This window comes from Musca autumnalis, unplaced genomic scaffold (assembly GCF_047663935.1).
Source record: "Musca autumnalis isolate F117 unplaced genomic scaffold, ASM4766393v1 scaffold_4, whole genome shotgun sequence".
NCBI lineage: Eukaryota > Metazoa > Arthropoda > Insecta > Diptera > Muscidae > Musca > Musca autumnalis.
In genome coordinates, this window is record NW_027411977.1 from 38240642 (window position 1) to 38259731 (window position 19090).

Below are 19090 nucleotides of genomic sequence, written 5' to 3' on the forward strand. Positions count from 1 at the left end.
AATTTCCCGGGAAATCCCGGATTCCCGGGAATGGCGATTTTTTGATTCTCGTTTCCCGGGAATGATAAAAACCGGGAAAACCCAAAACCCTACTCGTAACTCGCGTTTTAGTAGGTAGATTTTCACGAGGAATGATTTATTGGATCCGAAACGTAAAAAACTAAAATGTGCAATGGAGTACGAAGTATTCTAGAGACAATTGCAAATATTAGACCCGAAAAATATGATTTTAAGAAAAATGTTCACACAAAATTTCCGCATTTGGATGCAGATTTCTATGAAGCTGTGCAGACTACATTCACAATATACGTATCAAATAACTCAGAATCGCAAGTATTACAATTCTATATATGATTTTTTGAAAAACCTGTTTGCGGAATGACATTAGAAGAAAATATCAAAAAACACTGTAAATCTGGCTTCAAAATGTCAGCATCATTTAATGGTAGAAGCAGACGAAATTTTGAAAAGTAATACATTAGTGAGATGATCCTTATTTAGTTTGCTTCTGCTTTTACTTTGACAGGAAACTCGAGAGAAGTGTGGTTTACTCACAAATCGAGATATAACAAAAAAAGACATGGTGGCTTCAACCCATTTTCACCAATTTTTTAACATAAATGTAGCCACAGCTTCCACGCAAATTATCTTTTAAGGCCAATATTTTTTGCCACGACCAAAAACATTTCATTTTATCCAAAAGTATTTAATTTGTATAATATACAGTCACGAGTCGCTTTTTCTAAAAGGGTAAACCTTGGCTTCAGCTATGTTAAATTTTCAAAAATATTGGCACAGCATATATGCTGAAGGTATAAAAAAGGCATAGAATTACAAAACATAAGCAAGTCCAGAATATAATTCGCCTATATAATAAAAAAGTGTTTACGTTTTAAAATGTATTTTTTTTCTTTTAAACAAAATTCTCATAACAAAAACAAAAAGGTTCCGCAACGAAACATGGATCATTCAACTCCTTTCTCGTGTTTAGTGTACGAAAACAGATTTCACGACGGGAGCAGCATGGACAACAGGAACAACGGGGGCAGCGTGAACAACTGGGGTGGCAAAAGTTTTGATGACTGGAGCAGCAGCGTAAGTGTGGACAACGGGAGTGGCAACAGTCTTGACCACGGGAACAGCTGGAACTACGGTTTTGACTACGGGGACAGTTGGAACTACAGTTTTGACAACGGGAACAGCTGGAACTACGGTTTTGACTACGGGAACAGCTGGAACTACAGTTTTGACAACGGGGACAGCTGGAACTACAGTTTTGACAACAGGAGCAGCAGCATAAGTGTGTACAACAGGAGCGGCAACAGTCTTAACAACGGGTGTTACAATGTGAGCTTTGGTATGAATTTGACTGAAACTTTGATGCGACACAGCAGTAGGAACAGCGTGGGCCACTTTGGCAACTACAGGTTGGACAACATGGGTTTCAGTTACCAAACCGGGAGCAGCCATGGCAACAGCCAACAAAGCGAACAAGGACACCTGAGGACATTTGAAATAAAATCAAATTTGATTTAGTTGGTTAAAAAAAAGAAATTAAAAAAAAATCAACTTACAAATCTGAACATTTTTGTGATGAGTTGGAAAAGGGTTGCTGCTACTTCTGCAATAAACTTGAAGTGAATGATAATTTTTGGTGACAATTATTTGGTTTTATATATCAAACTATAAAATCGATACCATAAGTGTTAAACTCCATTACTTTATTATTGTTATTATTTCGGTAGACCTGACCTTACATAACGCAGTTTTCAATCATGTCTTATTTTTAATAATTATTTTTGTTTGGTCTTTTGTGTTTTTGTTTTGATCTTTTATGAAGTTGTATGTTATTTTTTAGGTTTCACTGATTTTTTTGTTTGTAAAAATAGTGTTTATTGTTATTGTGGTTAACAACCATACAAATATTGTATTGATTTCTAAAAGATTTTTATGGCATTGAACTTGAACTGTAGTTACCTTTAAGCAAGTCGTAAGGAAAACATTTTAGAAATAAATTACTTCTACATAAAACAAATGTGTTGATGACGAAGAATGCTTTGGTGTAAATTAGTGCGGAAATTGAGGAAACATGATTTGGGGAGTATTTTTGCCAGGTGCATTAATATTATGAAAGAACTGCCATAAATGTTAATTATCAAATAATCATAATTAAGAACTGCCTTTTCATGAATTATGATAAAGATGTTGTCAACTTTTTTTATTTTATGACAGGGTTTTGAACATTTTTACACTTATTTTCTGGGTTTTGGATTTGAGGAGGGATCACACAAAACAGGCACTGAAATTACGACACCACATTGCATGACTTCAACTTTTTTTCTCGGGAAATTATGCATACCAACATCTTCATGATTCTAAAGAAGAAGCAAAAATTCCGATCCCTTAGACATTATGCAACCCAATACAAAGTAATGTAAACAAAAATAACTACGTATATTACTCCTTACAATGTTATGAGTACGGTGGCACAGAGCGTGTGTGCCCGACTACAAATCAGAGGGTTGTGTATTCAACGCTCATCGCCGGCCGGGTACTTTTTGATAAAAAAAAAAACAAAGAAGAGTTGGAGGTGCACAAGTAAGCGTTTAAACAACCCTTAATGTTCGTGGCCTAGTGTGTGGTGTGTTCGGCTACAAATCAGAAGTTCGCATGATCAAATCCAGCAGGGGGCAAAATAAAAAATAAAATAATATGAAGTGTTGTTGATATTGAAAACAAATTCAACCTCAACTGTTGTTCTAAAAACATAAATTGTTATGCCCACAGCGTTAATGTTCAATCATCGAAATAATGGTTTATGACCCCAAGTATTTTTGGATGAAATCCATTTCAGACAATTTGGAGTCGATTTAGCAATGTCCGTCCGTCTGTCTGGCTGGTGCACACGATAACTCTCGAACGGATGAACCGAATTAGTTAAAAATTTGGCTTTCGTAATATTCTGTCCAAACTTAGTTTAAGTTCGAAGACGAGTTATATCGGTCCACTCCTTCCGGTACCTTCCCCACAAAAGTTCGAAAATGTTCGGATCAACCGATTTGGTCCAAAATTTAGTCTTCGTAATATTTTGTCCAAACATAGTTTAAATTCGAAGATAAGCCATATCGGTCCACTCCTTCAGGTACCTGACCCACAAAAGTTGAAAACTGTTCGGAAAAATTGTTCGCACGATAACTCTTGAAGGGAGTGACTGATTATGTCCATACTTCACACATCCTAATATATTTACCAGATATAGATCAGTTTGGAATATGGACTATATTTGTCCACTCATTTGGGTACATATCACACAAAATTTCACTTCAAGACCTGCTCTCGAATCACTTTGATTTTTGTTGAAGCAACTTGCTTTCGCTGCCTCAATTGCGACGGTAAACATTTTTTTTTTCAGGGGCAAGTCCATGCTGCTTAAGAAAACAGTCCGAATGGTGTAAAAACCCCTATGTTACCATATGTAGTAGCTGGAGAGCACGTTAACCCTCGAGCTGATCAACTGTTTTGGTCCAAAATTGGCCGTCGTCATATTTTGTCATAGTTTCAGTTCGAAGATATGCAATACCGGTCCAAAAATTCATTTCACATAGGCTGAGGGTATATCTCTGTCGGCAAAGCCGACTGATACTTTTTTACTTATTTTCCAACTTCTAGTGGCCACAGCATAACTAGTTCTCCTTGTGAAAATAATGGGTTAGTAGGGGGATTTGTAGTAACGGCTGCCAAAAATCCCTTATAAAACCCATCATTTTTGGAGGACTTTTTTTGCTGGAACTCCTACCTACTATTTCTTCCATTTGTTCCAAAAACCTTATATATGAAATTTTATGGTGATCAGTTAATGTTACCCCGTGCTACCCGAGCGATCTTTGTTAGCACAGTAACTTGCATGGGACCAAAGGTTTATTTTCACGAAAATACTCAAAAGGCCGCAATTATCGTCTAATCGATAAAAAAAACTTTAGCTTCATAGTTATGACTACAAAATGAATCATACAAACATTTGTGAAAATCGGATCGAAGCTAGTTCGATTCAAAATTGTAGCTAAAATCCTCAAAATACCGAAAATCGGGAGGTACCGTTATATGGGAGCTACACCAGAACATGGACCTAGGTTGATAATTTTTGGTGGAGAAATTTCATGACTGCAGGGAACCTTAAGTGTCAAAATGTGTGTAATTCTGTCAAAAAATGTAACTAAAACCCTCAAAATAGCTAAAATCAGGAGGTATCGTTATATGGGAGCCATACCAAAAAGTGGCCGAATATGCCATCTGCGAACTTGAGCTGCGTATGAAACAAGTAAAAGTATCAGTCGGCTTTGTCGACAGAGGTATACCCTAAGCCTGTGTGAATTGAAACACCATTTTCCCAAAAAACGTATGTATTTAGGGTGTCTTCAGAATTTTGGGGGCATGAACTTGCCAACAAAGATATGGATTAGGATACAATCTCAAAATTGATGAAATTTTTAAAATTTTGTTTAAATAGACGAATTCCCCTGAGGACGTCGCCAAAAAAGTGACGAAACGTCGGGAAGAAAATAAGAAGAGGTCAAAAAGCTGAACAAAATTAATAAATATCTCGACAGTTTTGCGGGGGAGTTACCTAAGATCCAACGTATTCCATTTTGGAAGTTTGTCTTATTTAAGGAGTCATACCTCTCGATAAGACCATTATATCAGATAACATAAAAACATCATATCGCTGTAAACAGGGGTCGAACAGACCCTTAACCGCACTTAAACAAAAATTTTATGATATATCTTGCGTATCATTTTAGCGAATTTTTCGAAAATTTGTAGGGGAGGTACGTGTATTATAAGCACGACGATCGAATTTTATCTAGCGTGGACCCCAAAAGATGCTCTTCATTTTTGGATCCAAAGCATGTCATTTACACCAATGCTTTGACATGTCATTTTCAACAATGCTTTGGCATGTCATTTCCACCAATGCTTTGGTATGTCATTTTCACCAAACCTTTGCAATGACATTATCATTACGATGAGAATTTTAACAACGTTGGTTGTGATTTTGAGTCTCCGACAACATCAAGCATATTGTAAATAATTAATCTTATATATTTAGAAAAATGTGTATAAATAAAAACACAAAATTCATGTCTATTGGATCGATGGAATGGGTTCAAATGCTGATGAAAAGATCGGATCTTTCACGACTTCCTTTGCATGGGTTCAAATGCTGATGAAAAGATCGGATGTTTCACGACTTCCTTTGCATAGGTTTAAATGCTAATGAAAAGATCGGATCTTTCACGACTTCGTTTGAACCAATGCAAAAGATGCCATAAAATCACGTCATCGCATGAAACCCCTTCCTCCAAATTTTGCTGGGGAGTTATGGTGCGCACTATTTTTGGCGAAAAGTTTGGAACTATTGTGAGTTAGGTACCTAAAGGAATAGGCAAGAACTTGATTTAAGTTTATTATGATTATTACGACTGTGTATTTTTGGATCGAATTGGTTTATCTGTGGGAAAAGTTATCGTGCGCTGCATTCCCTACACAAGGTGCCATAGCGGATTTTTAAAGCGTTCAGGCCATTTTTTTAGGGAGTATGGACTTGCCTGAAATAACTTGTAGCGTCGTAATTGGGACAGCGAATACATGTTGTTACAACGAAAATCAAAACTATCCGAGAGGAGGTCTTAATCTGCACCTTTCTGTCCATATTCGAACTTAATCTATTACTGTGCAAAGTATGGAGCAAATCAGTTAGTCTCTTCGAGAGTTTTGTTGTGGAAGGTACCCGAGGGAGTGTACAGATATAGCCCAACTTTGATCTTAAACTAAGTTTGGACAAAATATTACGAAGGTCAAATTTTGAACTAAATCGGCTCATCCGTTCGAGTGTTATCGTGCCCTCCAGCCAGCAGACGGACGGACTGACATTGCTCAATCGACTCCAAATTGTCTGAAACGGGTTTCGTGTAAACATACCTGGAGTCTAAAACCATTATCTCGATGAGGCACATTTTTTGGTTTGTAGCCAAAATCCTCAAAATACCGAAAATCGGTAGATACCAAAAAAGAAACCCGGCTTCACAAATATAACTTTATAGCTCAAGTATAAGTGATTACAATAGACGGACATGGCTAGATCGATTCTCAAAATGTTGGGGCCCTTTTGGACTTATGAATTTGCCTACAAAAATAGGGATTTGGATTAGAGCTCAAAAGTGTTGCGGATGAGGTACCTTAAGGAATCTGTGAGGGGGTACCTTATAGGGTGGATCGATATGGCCCATTGTTGAACTTAAACTGAACTTTAATTACGAGATCCAATGTTTAGACCAAACCGGTTACTCCGTTTGATATTGTGCGCACCATTTCAGCGAATATTTTTGAACTTTAGTGGGAGAGGTAGCGGAAGGAGTGGACCAATGTCTTTTATCGAACTTTATATAAGATTCGCTGAAATATTAATATATGTAAGGGTTAGACCAGTATTAATTTTGAAAGTTGTAGTGCGCATCAGCCGCTACACATGGTGGCCTTAGAAAGTATGGACTTGCGCCTCAAAAAATTGTTCCGTTGTAATGTAGGCAACGAATACATGTTGTTGTAGAAAAAATTAAAACGGTTCGAGAGCAGGCCTAAAACTGCACTTTCCGTAATTTTGTGTGGGAGGTACCCGAAGGAGTGAACCGATATAGTTCATATTCGAACCTGATCTATGTCTCGTAGAAATATTATGATGTCCAAATTATAGACCAAATCAAGAGTTATTGTGCGCACCATTTTAGCGAAAACTTTTGATGTTTTAAATCCATCAGAAAGGAGTGGCCCGATATGACACGTCTTCGAACATAAACTAAGTTTGGACAAAATATTAAGAAAACCAAATTTTGGACCGAACCGGTTAATTAGTTCGTGAGTTATCGTGCGCTCCAGCTAGTCAGACAGACAAACGGACGGACATTGCTAAATCGACTCCGATCGACTCTGGAACCGATTTCAATGAGGCACATTTTGGTCGTATGAAAGTGTATATATTCGTTTACTCTTAGCCTAAAGGCTGATGATATAAAAACGGAAAGAGAGTTGAAGTTGTAAAAACACCGTTCTTAGCAGGGCAGGTTTGCTCTGGATGCGTTGATTCAACAACGGTATTGTATGATATTGAAGCGTGAAATACTTTGCTTTCAAAAAATCTAGTAAAGCCCCAGAAATGAATATACACTACGTGTTGCGCCATTTGAAATTTCATTTGGAAAGTTTGACAGTTTTTATCTTAAACGTACTCAGAACGGTTTGACGTACGACCCTGTGTTGGGTTGTTTAGAAAAAATTAATTTGCCCAAAAATGGAATTTACTTGAGAACATTTTCGTCCGATATTTTTTAACAATCTTTGATGTGGATTATCACGACAAGAGTGTATCGATGAACTTAAATCTTTGTATGGCGAGGAAGCACCATTGTATAGCACTGTAAAAAAACGAAAGTCGTAATGCTATGCGTGAAATGATTGTGCAATAGAGTCATGTGACTTACCGTGGTACTGCGGGTGCCAGGTGCCCCCAGATCCTTGGATCTGGCCTGGCATTGGTGTGGTCCCCTTGTGGGAGCATGGCGATGGCTGTGGTTAAGACCCAATTCGCGGGGAGAACTTTGGCTCGAGTGTGGAGTTGCACTTCAACCGGGTGCCTGACCCAAAGAAAGTTAGGATTTTTAGATAGGCTCCGCTCCTAACCAAGGAGGCGACCACGTCCAAATACGTGTGAGCGAATTGGCGCTCGTGTTTTTTTTGTGGTGGCATTGGTAGACGCATTGTATTCACCCGGTGTTAAGAGCACTGTGGGGTAGGTCGCATAAAGCTCCACGACGTATGTTGCCGTGAGATAGAGGCATCCTTGGGCATTTCTTTCATTAGCATACATTCGATATTGCGTGAACACCTGTCCGTTAAAAAGGCTTTTGGCGATTTGTTAAAAATACGACCGCGGTGCTTTAAAATATGTGTACGAGCCAAATCCAACGAAAGTTGTTCATGGAAGAAGCACATCGAAGCAAATGCTTGTCTGTTTCTTTGGCAAAGCTGGTCATGTGTCAATTCTGAAGTTCTCGAAAAATTCGGAAAACGAACAAGAAAAGACGACCCATTGTGTATTATGACAATGCGAGCTCTCACACATCGATTCAAACCAACCATGATCAACCCCAGAAGTTGATGTTGTAGCCTTCAAAATTTATGTTTTGGGGGTGTCTCATCCGCAGTGGAAAAAGTGCTTCAACAATTCGTTTGAGTCCATGCAAAAGTACATATATAAATCATGTTCGGGAATACATTAGAAAACAATAAAACTATATTCGATTATAAATATTCGCGTTTTCATTATTAGGCCAAAAACTTTTCTAGTAGTCCTCGTACCATATTTACATATGGGGATTTCTGAGTGAAATCGGACACTTTTGCAAAAAGTGGTTTTAATTTTTTTTTATTTTTTGCTGTGTTGATGCTGCTCATCAGCAAAACATTGCAGTATATTTTCAGATTTTTTTGACTAACGGTTCCAGAGATATCGCGCATTAAAAAAGTCGAATTCCGTAAGAACTACATATAAAGAAATACTGATAACTTCATTAATATTGGTCTAGGTAGAAAATATAATTTTTTATATTTTTTTATAAGCTATCTAAAAAAATATAAAAAAATTGCACAGTCGGATTTTGTGCAATTTTCGCGATTTAATATAATAAAATTAGTTTTTTATCAACGATTGTACTCTTCGATTTTCTTGAAAATGTCTTGTATTAAACTACGATTAATTACAAAAATTCTAAGTCCTATTTTAGTTCCTATATTTTACTTAAGAATAAATAAAAAAGATGTAGCGATTGCATTGGCTAGGCCATATAATAAGAATGTGCGATGATGAACCCGCTTAAAAGGCGTATAAATTCGAGCCACATGGCGGTGCATGCAGAATTGGCAGGCCAAACAACAGATGGCGCAAACAAATGGATGAAGACATGACAAGGCGCGGTATTCCAGAAAGCGAAGCACTAAACAGAGAGAATTGAAGATCTTTTATTAGTTCGGTCTATGGAACAAATGTTCTGTAATGGGCAGCTAAGTAAGTAGGTAAGACAAAATTAAACGGCAAGGGTTTTTTTTGAGAGATTCAAATTTTAAAAATTAACCAAATAGAACTTAAATTTTATAATTAATCGTAGTTTAATACAAGACAGTTTCAAAAAAATCGAGATCGCAAAAATTGCACAAAAGCCCACTCTGATTTTTTTTATTTTTCTTAGATAGCTGATAAAAAATATAAAAAAAAATTTATTTCTATTTGGACCAACATTAAAGAAGTTATGGTAATTTCTTTGCATACAGTTTTTACAGAATTCGACTTTTTTAAGACGCGATATCTCTGAAATCTTTAGTGAAAAAAATATCTGAAAATATACTGAAACTTTTTGCTAAGCATCAAAAGTGACCGATTTCTGTCAGAAATCCCCATATATAGATAGAGGTAAGGATTAGGTCTGCCTAAGGCAAATTACATATACTCATGGGGTAACATTTCATAACTTGATGCCAAAAATAAACCATAAGCCATTAACGAAGTTTATAGGTTGTTGGATAATCAATTATAGCTGATTAGAAACAGGTGCTCCAAAGTACATATTCGCAACACTATACCATAATCACCTGAATCAATCATGTTAAGAAACTCTTCCTTCCGGCAAAAATATAATCAGTCATTTCAATCGAAAAACGCATGAATTCAAATTTATAATTTTGAAGTAATTTGCAAAAAATCATTTGATACAGACCTCTTGAAATCTATCAAACAGAAGCTGAAAACTATTGAAACTTTTATAAGTTTTTTTTATTTTATAAAACTACTTCAAAACTATAAGCGGTCTTAATTAGCCACAACAATTCAATTTCAAATACATAAATGAAGTGGTAATTGATCTGCTCATTGTTTTTGTGTGTTTGGACCAACAAAAAACACGCCTGTATTTGAAGTTAACTTCAGTTCAAGTTCAATGTTAGGCTCTTGAAATAAATTAAATAACAATTGATGGTCGCCACAACGTAAAACAACAACCAACATGATTTTACGTTAAAAATAAGACCGAAAATAAATCAGCTATAAACAATATTTTTATAATGGAAAACACAACTTGCATGAATACCCACCCGTTAGGTAGTTTGTTTAGTTTTTGTTTTTAAGCAACAACAATAACAACAATATTTTGTTGGGTAAGGTCAGCTCCATACAAATAATAACAATAATAAAGTTATACGGTTTCCAAAATGAGGCAATGACTTATTTTATCATTTGCTATATAAAATGGGCAAATTGTCACCAGCAGTTATCATTCACTTCAAGCTTATTTCAGAAATAACAACAACCGTTTCCAATCAACCAAGAAAAATGTTCAGATTTGTAAGTTGTGCCCAAAACACTAGAATTTCAAATTATCTTTGATTTTTTTTTAAAGCCAACTAAATTAAAACTAATTTTATTTCAAATGTCCTTATAGGTGTCCTTGTTTGCTTTGTTGGCTGTAGCCATGGCTGCTCCCGGTTTGGTCACTGAAACTCATGTTGTCCAACCTGTTGTAACCAAAGCTGTGTCTCACCATAGTTTAACTCAAGTCCATGGCCAGGCTCATGTTGTAACTCCAGTAGTTAAGACTGTTGTCGCTCCTGTGGTACACACTTATGCTGCTGCTCCTGTTGTCAAAACTGTGGCTCCTGTGGTGCCTGTTGTCAAAACTGTAGTTCCTGCTGTTCCAGTGGTTAAGACTGTTGCCACCCCCGTTGTCCACACCTACGCTGCTGCTCCAGTCATTAAAACTGTTGCCACCCCAGTTGTTCACACTGCCCCCGTTGTTAAAACTGTGGTAGCCTCCCCCGTTGTTCCTGTTGTCCATGCTGCTCCCGTCGTTAAATCTGTTATTGTACACTAAAAACGAGAAAGGAGTTGAATGATCCAAGTTTCGTTGCGGAACATGTTTTTTTTTGTTTTTTTTTTCCTAAATGAAAATCAATAAATTTTAGAAATTTAACTGATTTGATGTTATTAACTTATTTAACTTATGTAGGAGATTTTTAGAGAAGAAATCGTCTCCTTTTCTTCAATCATCATTTTGGTTTTTTATTAGGTACTTTCAAAAGTTTTGCATTCCAGTCGATTTCCATCTACCACCATATTCTCTATGAAGGAACGTGAAAGTCGTCCTCCTCTTCTCACAGTGGTCCTAGATGATTTAATAGAATTGTACAACGTCCAAGCTTTGAGAATTTCGATATGCCACATAAGCCAATTAAACCATTGCACAGTGGATGCATTCCTTTAGGGCAGTGCGACAAAAATATTAAATATTGGTATATCATCTTAAAACTTTAAGGACTGTGTATTAACACTACGCAAGAATCATCACAAATTTTGAGCATGATCGGGCATGCTTAAGTATCATTTCGATGCTAAAACCATATAAATACATATAAAATAATAGTACCACTTAATGTTGTATTAAAAAATAAATGTAAAACAAGTCAAAAAGTATCCGTCGGCTTTGCCGACGTAGATATACCCTTAGTCTGTGTGATTTGAAAATCTGTTTTTCCAAATTCTTCATTTAGAGGTTATATCACAAAATTGGTTACACCATGTTCATCCGCAAATTTCCGCAGCAAACTTATACATTTTTTAAATCTTGACACCTAAAGCTAGAGAAAAATGCTAATGAGGCTGTGGAGATCGGTAGCGATACTAGTTAAAAGCTTATGGGAAGTTTGTCAAAAAACCAAAATATTACATACTTAAACATATTTTGTTGGCTGTTATTATTAATACACAGGATGAAATGATATAGAAAATAAGCTCATATCTTGAATAACAACTTCCATTTTATAAATCGTTATATATATTTGATTTCATATGTATTTTAGTTTTATTTGTAAAGCACTTTATTTTTTCCGTTTTCAACGCACTATTTTTAAGAATGAGCACATATGTTTACGATGCTCCCATCAGAATATACCGTTATAAATTGTCAAAACATTGTTAGTACAGTGAATTTTGGAATGATTATAACACTTTAACGCTCATAAAAGTGTTATACGCAGACATAACATTTTTCATTTTTGTCCCATGGGCGCATCCACTGTGCATTGCTACTACTACTACTTTCTGCACTACCAGTAGACTGAAAAATAATGGGTTATTTCTTAAAAGTTTTTAAAGGCAAAAAAATAGAACATGTGTCTCGACTACAAATCCGTGGGTTGTATGTCGAACGCTCACAGTCGCCACGCGAGTTTTTTGTTAAAAAATAACGAACAATTGGTGGTGCACATGCAGGCGTTGTGTTTGGGTACAAACCAGAAGTTCACACAGAACAAAATGAAACAAAATACAACAGTTCTAAAAATAGAACATATCGCTCATTTACTCAAAGAGCGGCATAACTTAAAAATGCGTTTTCTGAGTTACTTACTTTGCTGGCTCATTACAGAACATTTGTTCTATAGGCCGAACTAAGAAAATATCTCCATTTCTCTCTGGCTATTGCTTCTCTTTCTGGAATACCACGTCTTGTCATCTCTTCATCCACTTGTTTGCGCCATCTATTCTTTTGCCAGCCAATTCTGCGTGCACCGCCAAGCGGCTCATATTTATACGCCTTTTTAGCGCGTTCATCATGGCTCATTCTTATGATATGGCCTAGCCAACGCAATCGTTGCATCTCAATACGTTTAACTATACTGATGTCGTTGTATAGCAGATGCAGCTCGTGGTTCATGCGATGTCGATATTCACCGTTAACGCAGATTGGTTCGAAGAATTTTTCTCTCAAACACACCCAGCACTGCCTTATCTGCTTGCGCAAGTACTCAAGCTTCGGAACCATACATCAGCACGGGTAGTATCAGTGTTTTGTAAAGCGTTATTTTTGTTTGACGAGATGTGGCTTTGTTTTTAAACTGCTTACTTAAGCTAAAGTAGCATCTGTTAGCCATCGTGTTGCAATGGTATGCACATCCGCCTTGCACACATAGGGTTGTGGGTTCGATTCCCCGGCCAGGCAACATCAAAACACTTTTCAACGGTGTCAAAATACCCCTCAGTAATGTTGGCGACATTTCCTGAGTATTTCAGCAATGTAAAACATCTCTACAAAAGTGGTGTCTCAGACACACAGTTCGAGCTCGGATATAAGCTGTAGGTCCCTTATCATTGAGCCAATATGAATCGGGGTGCACTCAATGATATGAGAGAAGTCTCCCTTGTCCCTTATGGGATGTTTGTGGAACAATTATTATTAGCATCTGTTAGCCAGTACAATTCTACTTTTTATTTCACAACAGATGTCGTTAGTTGTGTTTACGGCGGTGCCGAGGTAGACGAAGTCCTTTACTACCTTAAAATTATAGGAACCAACGTCAACAGTTGGGCCGATCTCTATGGACGCATTGCGCGTCGACACCATCAACTTAGTCTTCCCGTCGTTTACCGCCAGACCCACTTTAGCAGATTCTCCTTCGACCTTCATAAACGTATCTGTTACTTTTTTACTGATCGTCCCATGATGTCTATATCGTTAGCATAAGCAAGTAACATGTGGCTATTGATTGTGCCACTTCTTTTGACGTTTGCCTCTCGTATAACCTTTTCTAGCAGGATGTTGAAAAGATCACACGAAAGGCTGTCTCCTTGCATGAAACCTCTTTTGGTACAAAATTCTTCGGAGAGGTTCTTTCATATTTTAACTGAGGCTCTCGTGTCAGTTAAAGTCCTTTTACAAAGCCGAATGAGATTTGCTGGGATACCAAATTCAGACATGGCCTGGAATACCTTTGAACGTTGTGGGCTGTCGAAGGCTGCTTTATAATCGACAAAAAAGTGGTAGGTGTCGATTTGCATCTCTTGAGTCTTCTCCAGGATTTGCCGCAGGGTAAATATCTGGTCAATGGTGGATTTGCCAGGTCTAAAGCTGCATTGGTATGGTCCAATTATCTCGTTGACCATAGGCTTTAGTCGTTCGCACAATATCCCTGACACGATTTTGTAGGCAATAGGGAGTAGACTTATGTCCCTATAGTTAGAGCACAAAGTTATGGACGGGACACAGCATGCTCAGGTTCCAATCGTCGGGTACGCGTTCTTCCTGCAAGATGGACCTAACTAGCTGATGCATACACCTTATCAGCGTGTCGCCTCCGGTTTTAAACAGCTGAGCTGGTAGGCCATCAGCTCCTGCTGCCTTATTATTCTTCAGCCGGTTTATTGCTGTCTTTACCCCAACTTGGCCGGGTGGTATACATTCAATACCATCTTCTGGGATTGGATCTGTCTTGGATCTTTACCTCATCTTGGCCGGGTGGTATACATTCAATACCATCTTCTGGGATTGGGTTGGAGCACAAAGTTATGGACGGGATACAGGATGCTCAGGTTCCAATCGTCGGGTACGCGTTCTTCCTGCCAGATGGTGCTAACTAGCAGATGCATACACCTTATCAGCGTGTCGCCTCAGGTTTTAAACAGATCAGCTGGTAGGCCAACAGTTCCTGCTGCCTCATTATTCTTCAGCCGGTTTATTGCTGTCTTTACCCCAACTTGGCCGGGTGGTATACATTCAATACCATCTTCTGTGATTGGATCTGTGGTATCTTCGTCGACTTCGTTACTATTGAATACCAACAGTTTGGTAAAATGCTCTTTCCATATCCTTAGCACACTATCTGTATCAGTTACCAAATTACCTTGTTGGTCTCTACAGGAGGATGTGGCCGTATCAAAGCCATCTGTTTGATGTTCCACTCTTTGGTAGAATTTTCGGACTTCATTCTGTCTCCTGTACATCTCGATTTGTTAACACTCCCGCTTTTCCATCTCTCTCTTTTTCCTGCGGAAAAGACGTTTCTCCTCTCTCCTTTTCTCCCGATACCTCACTCGTGCGCTACGCGTTGCCACTGATTGTAAAGTAGGCCTATATGCCGCATTTTTCTCTTCGGTAGCAGCACGACACTCCTGTTCATAAAATGGATTCCTTGGTGGAGGTCTCTGGTATCCAAGTACTGATTTTGCGGCTGTTTGCATGGAGTGGGCAATGGTTTGCCATTGTTCTGATATGTTATCGGGACGAGGAGTGTTTTGATTAAGCAATTGGGCCAGTTGAGTGGAATATGCTGTGGCTATCTGTTGTGCTTGCTACGTTTAATCTGGTACGTACCCTTGCTGCAACAAGGTAGTGGTCCTAGTCTATGTTTGCACCTCGGAACGATCGAACATCCAACGCGCTCGCTGCATGCCTTCCATCTATCACAACGTGATCAATTTGATTTCTTGTTCTTTGATCTGGCGACATCCAGGTGGCCCTATGAATATCGAGATGCTTAAATCTGGTACTGCTAACTACCATGTTTTATTTGATATTTCTCTGTGGAGACTGAGTTTCCCGACTGTTGAGCCAAAGATATTCTCCTTTCCAATTTTAGCATTAAAATCGTCTAGTATAATTTTAATGTACTGGGCAGGGCAACGGTTATAAGTTTCTTCTAGGCGCTCGTAAAATATATCTTTGGTCTGTTCGTCCCTGTCTTCAATAGGACCATGAACGCAAATAAAGCTGATGTTGAAGAATTTAGCTTTTAATCGAATTGCAGCAAGTCTTTCATTCACTGGGGTGAAGCTAGAGACCAGATGTTTTAACCTCCGACCAATTACAAATCCGTAACCAAACTCATGCTTTGTGTCAGTGCTTCACCTTTAGGTGTAGTGCGTAAACTGTACCTTCTTCATACAGAGGGCGAACATTCAAAGTGTGAAGTCGCAGATCATGGCTCTTAAAAAGTGTGCGGGGGTTGACAACTTTTCTTTTACTTTGTTTTTTCATAGTATGTTGCTTTTGTTTGGGTGCAGACAAATCTATGTTTGGGTGTAAACAAATATTTGTTTAGATATAACCCAAAAGCTACTAAAAACACACAGAAACAAACATGCACCAGTGGGCGCTTACTAGAACAATGTAAAACACATTGAAATGTTTGCTCATTTGCTCTCAATAAGCGCTAACTGGCTATCTCTAACATATACACTCATTTATAAATGGTGGTGGTTTATTAAAAGGCATAGAAATACCAAAAACAAAAGCAACAACAGACACAGACACATATGTACATAAAAATTCCAAAGAAATACATAACAGACTTTAATAAAAGAAACACGGAATGAAGTTATTTATAAAACTGCACACTTTTAAAAAGAAAAAAAAAAAAAAAAAAAAAACAAGTAAAAAAGTATCAGTCGGCTTTGCCGACAGAGATATACCCTCAGCCTGTGAAAGTTGAAACACTTTTTTCACAAAAAACCTATGTATTTAGGGGGTTTCAAAATGTTGGTCGCATGAATTGAAATTTTGATTAGGACTAAGGTTCAAAAATTTTGCGGAAAAGGTACTTAAAGAAATGGACCGACATAGACAATTTTACACCTTTCGGGCTGTTTTCTCAAGAAGTATGGACTTGCTCCTGAAACAACTTTTACCATCGTAATTGAGGCAGCGAATGTTAGTTACTTAGGAGGTCTTAAAGTGAACTTATCCAACATTTTGTGTGGGTGGTACGGGATGGAGTGGACAAATATAGTCCATATTCGAACCTGATCTGTATCTGGTAGATATTATGAGAATGTGTAAAGTATGGACCAAATCGGTCACTCCCATCAAGAGTTATCGTGCACACAATTTTTCGGAATATTTTTGAACTTTTGTGAGGTAGGTACCTGAAGGAGTGGACCCATATGGCTTATCTACGAACTTAAAGTAAATTTGGAAACAATATTACGAAGGCCAAATTTTGGACCGAATCGGCAGATCCGTTCGAGAATTATCTTGCGCTTCCAAGGAGTTTACCGATTGAGTCTATATTGGAACCTCATTTAGGTCTGGTAGAAATTTCATAATGTACTAAGTATGGACCAAATCGGTTACTCCCTTCAAAAGTTATCGTACGCACAAATTTTCCGAACATTTTCGAACTTCTGTGGGGGAGGTACCGGAAGGAGTGGACCGATATAATCCATCTTTGAACTTGAACTAAGGTTGGACAAAATATTACGAAAGCCAAATTTTGGACCGAATCGGCAGATCCGTTCGAGAGTTATCTTGCGCTCCAACCACTAGGGTTTTTTGTAACTTTCAGGCTATTTTCTCAGGAAGTATGGACTTGCCCCTAATGAAACATTCAGCGTCGTATCGTCGATTCGAGACCAGGTCCTAAACTGAACTTTTCCGAAATTTTGTGTGGAAGGTACCCGAAGGAGTGGACTGATTGAGTCCATATTGGAACCTAATCTAAGTTTGGTAGAAATTACACGATGTGCCAAGTATGGACCAAATCGGTTATTCCCTACAAGAGTTATCGTGCGCACAAGTTTTGCGAAAATTTTTGAACATTTGTGAGGGAGGTACCTTAAGGAGTGGACCTATATGGCACATCTTCGAACTTAAATCGAACCTGGACAAAATATTTCGATACCCAAAATTTGAACCGAATCGATTGATCCGTTCGAGAGTTATCGTGCGCACCAGCCTGCCAGACAGACAGACTCAAAATTGTCTGAAACGGATATCGTACAAACATACTTGGGGTCTAAAACCATTATTTCGATGAGGCACATTTTTGGTCGTATCAAAGTGTAAATGTCCTCTTTAGCCTAAAGGCTGAGGGTATAATAAACAACAACAGACACATAGGTACATAAAACATTCCAAAGAAATACATAACAGACTTTAATAAAAGAAAAACGGAAAGAAATAATTTATGAAAAGTTACACTTTTAAAAAGAAATAAATATATAGAAACATCGATGAACGCTTCTCTTAGTAGTGAAATAAAACACATTTTCCTCAAAGTTGAAATCATCAGTGGGAAATCGGCATCTGGAATTAAATGATTATATAATGTAATAAATAGGTACATCCATATTTCAAACATACATATGTATGTATACGAAAAATGTATTGATGTAATTTCCAATATTAAATGCGATTTCTTTCTTGTCCAATAAAATATTTCAATTCATTCTTTTGATTCAATTATAAAATTTCCAATTATAAAATGTGTTGGACATTTAATTTACTAAAAAACACCATTTCTTAAAGAAACACACACAACACTGATTTAATCACTCACTTTACCGTCTTTACTCAACGATTGTATTTAGAAAACTGAAGAAAAAAGAACAACATTTTCTTCTTTTTCCCCTTCGCTGGCTACGTCGGTTAACAACAACAAAGCACGAAACGCAACACACAGCACCATTTTTTATAAAACAGCATTCCGCAGTCGCGAGAGCCCTGCTGTTACTCTCTTTGATAAAAATCTTCTCTCCACCCATGCAAAATATGTTCTAACATAAAAAATATGTTGGTACCCAAACAAATAAAAGTATTGTTTTCTTTACTTTTTTAATGGTAAAAGTGGTAAAAGGGTTTTCTCTCTCTCAAAATTGCTCTCTCACGAACAGTTTTACCAGGAAAGGAAGGGAACGAAAAAAAATGGTAGATCTGGTAGCAATGTCAAAAAGAAACATAAAAAATTCAATTTTCTTCTTTTATTCACAGTCAGCGTTCGACTTTTTCTTCTGTTTTTGTTCATTTTTTTTCTTCATTGTCAAACAAATGTCGAAAAATTAGTTCTACATTTTTTTACTTGAAGAAATTTGTCTGGTAGCCTGTGGTGGAAGAGAAAGACATTTTTGTTTCTCTCCTCTCACACTCTCTTAAAAATTGCTTCCAGTTTTACCACTTTTTGGTGTTAAGGAACGCTTTGCTGGTTAAAAATGGTAAAAATGGTAACCACAGATATGTAAAGGAACACAACTAAAATTGAGATAAAATTGAGATTAAGATACAAAATGTTGCAAACATATATTTGTTTGGACACAAACAAATTATGTTTGGATCCAAACATTTATTTGTTTGCAACCAGTCACAAAAATATTTGTTTGGATTCAAATATATTTCTAACATATATTTTCTGCGAGTATTAACACGGTTTCCTGTAGCACGGATGA

General features: G+C 37.4%; 2 protein-coding genes across 2 annotated transcripts; one reads left to right on the forward strand and one right to left on the reverse strand.

Annotated features, from left to right (window-relative positions):
• Positions 1-987: 987 nt before the first annotated feature.
• On the reverse strand, positions 988-1586 carry LOC141402887 (uncharacterized). Its single transcript, XM_073985013.1, has 2 exons — positions 1575-1586; positions 988-1500 (listed from the first exon to the last, which is right to left on the reverse strand). The coding sequence occupies exons 1-2, from the start codon at positions 1584-1586 to the stop codon at positions 988-990; spliced, it is 525 nt and encodes a 174-aa protein (XP_073841114.1).
• Positions 1587-10395: 8809 nt separating this feature from the next.
• LOC141401634 (uncharacterized) lies at positions 10396-10973 on the forward strand. Its single transcript, XM_073981966.1, has 2 exons — positions 10396-10447; positions 10545-10973. Exons 1-2 carry the CDS (start codon positions 10436-10438, stop codon positions 10971-10973), a joined length of 441 nt encoding a protein of 146 aa, XP_073838067.1. The 5' UTR covers positions 10396-10435.
• The last annotated feature ends 8117 nt before the right edge of the window (positions 10974-19090 follow it).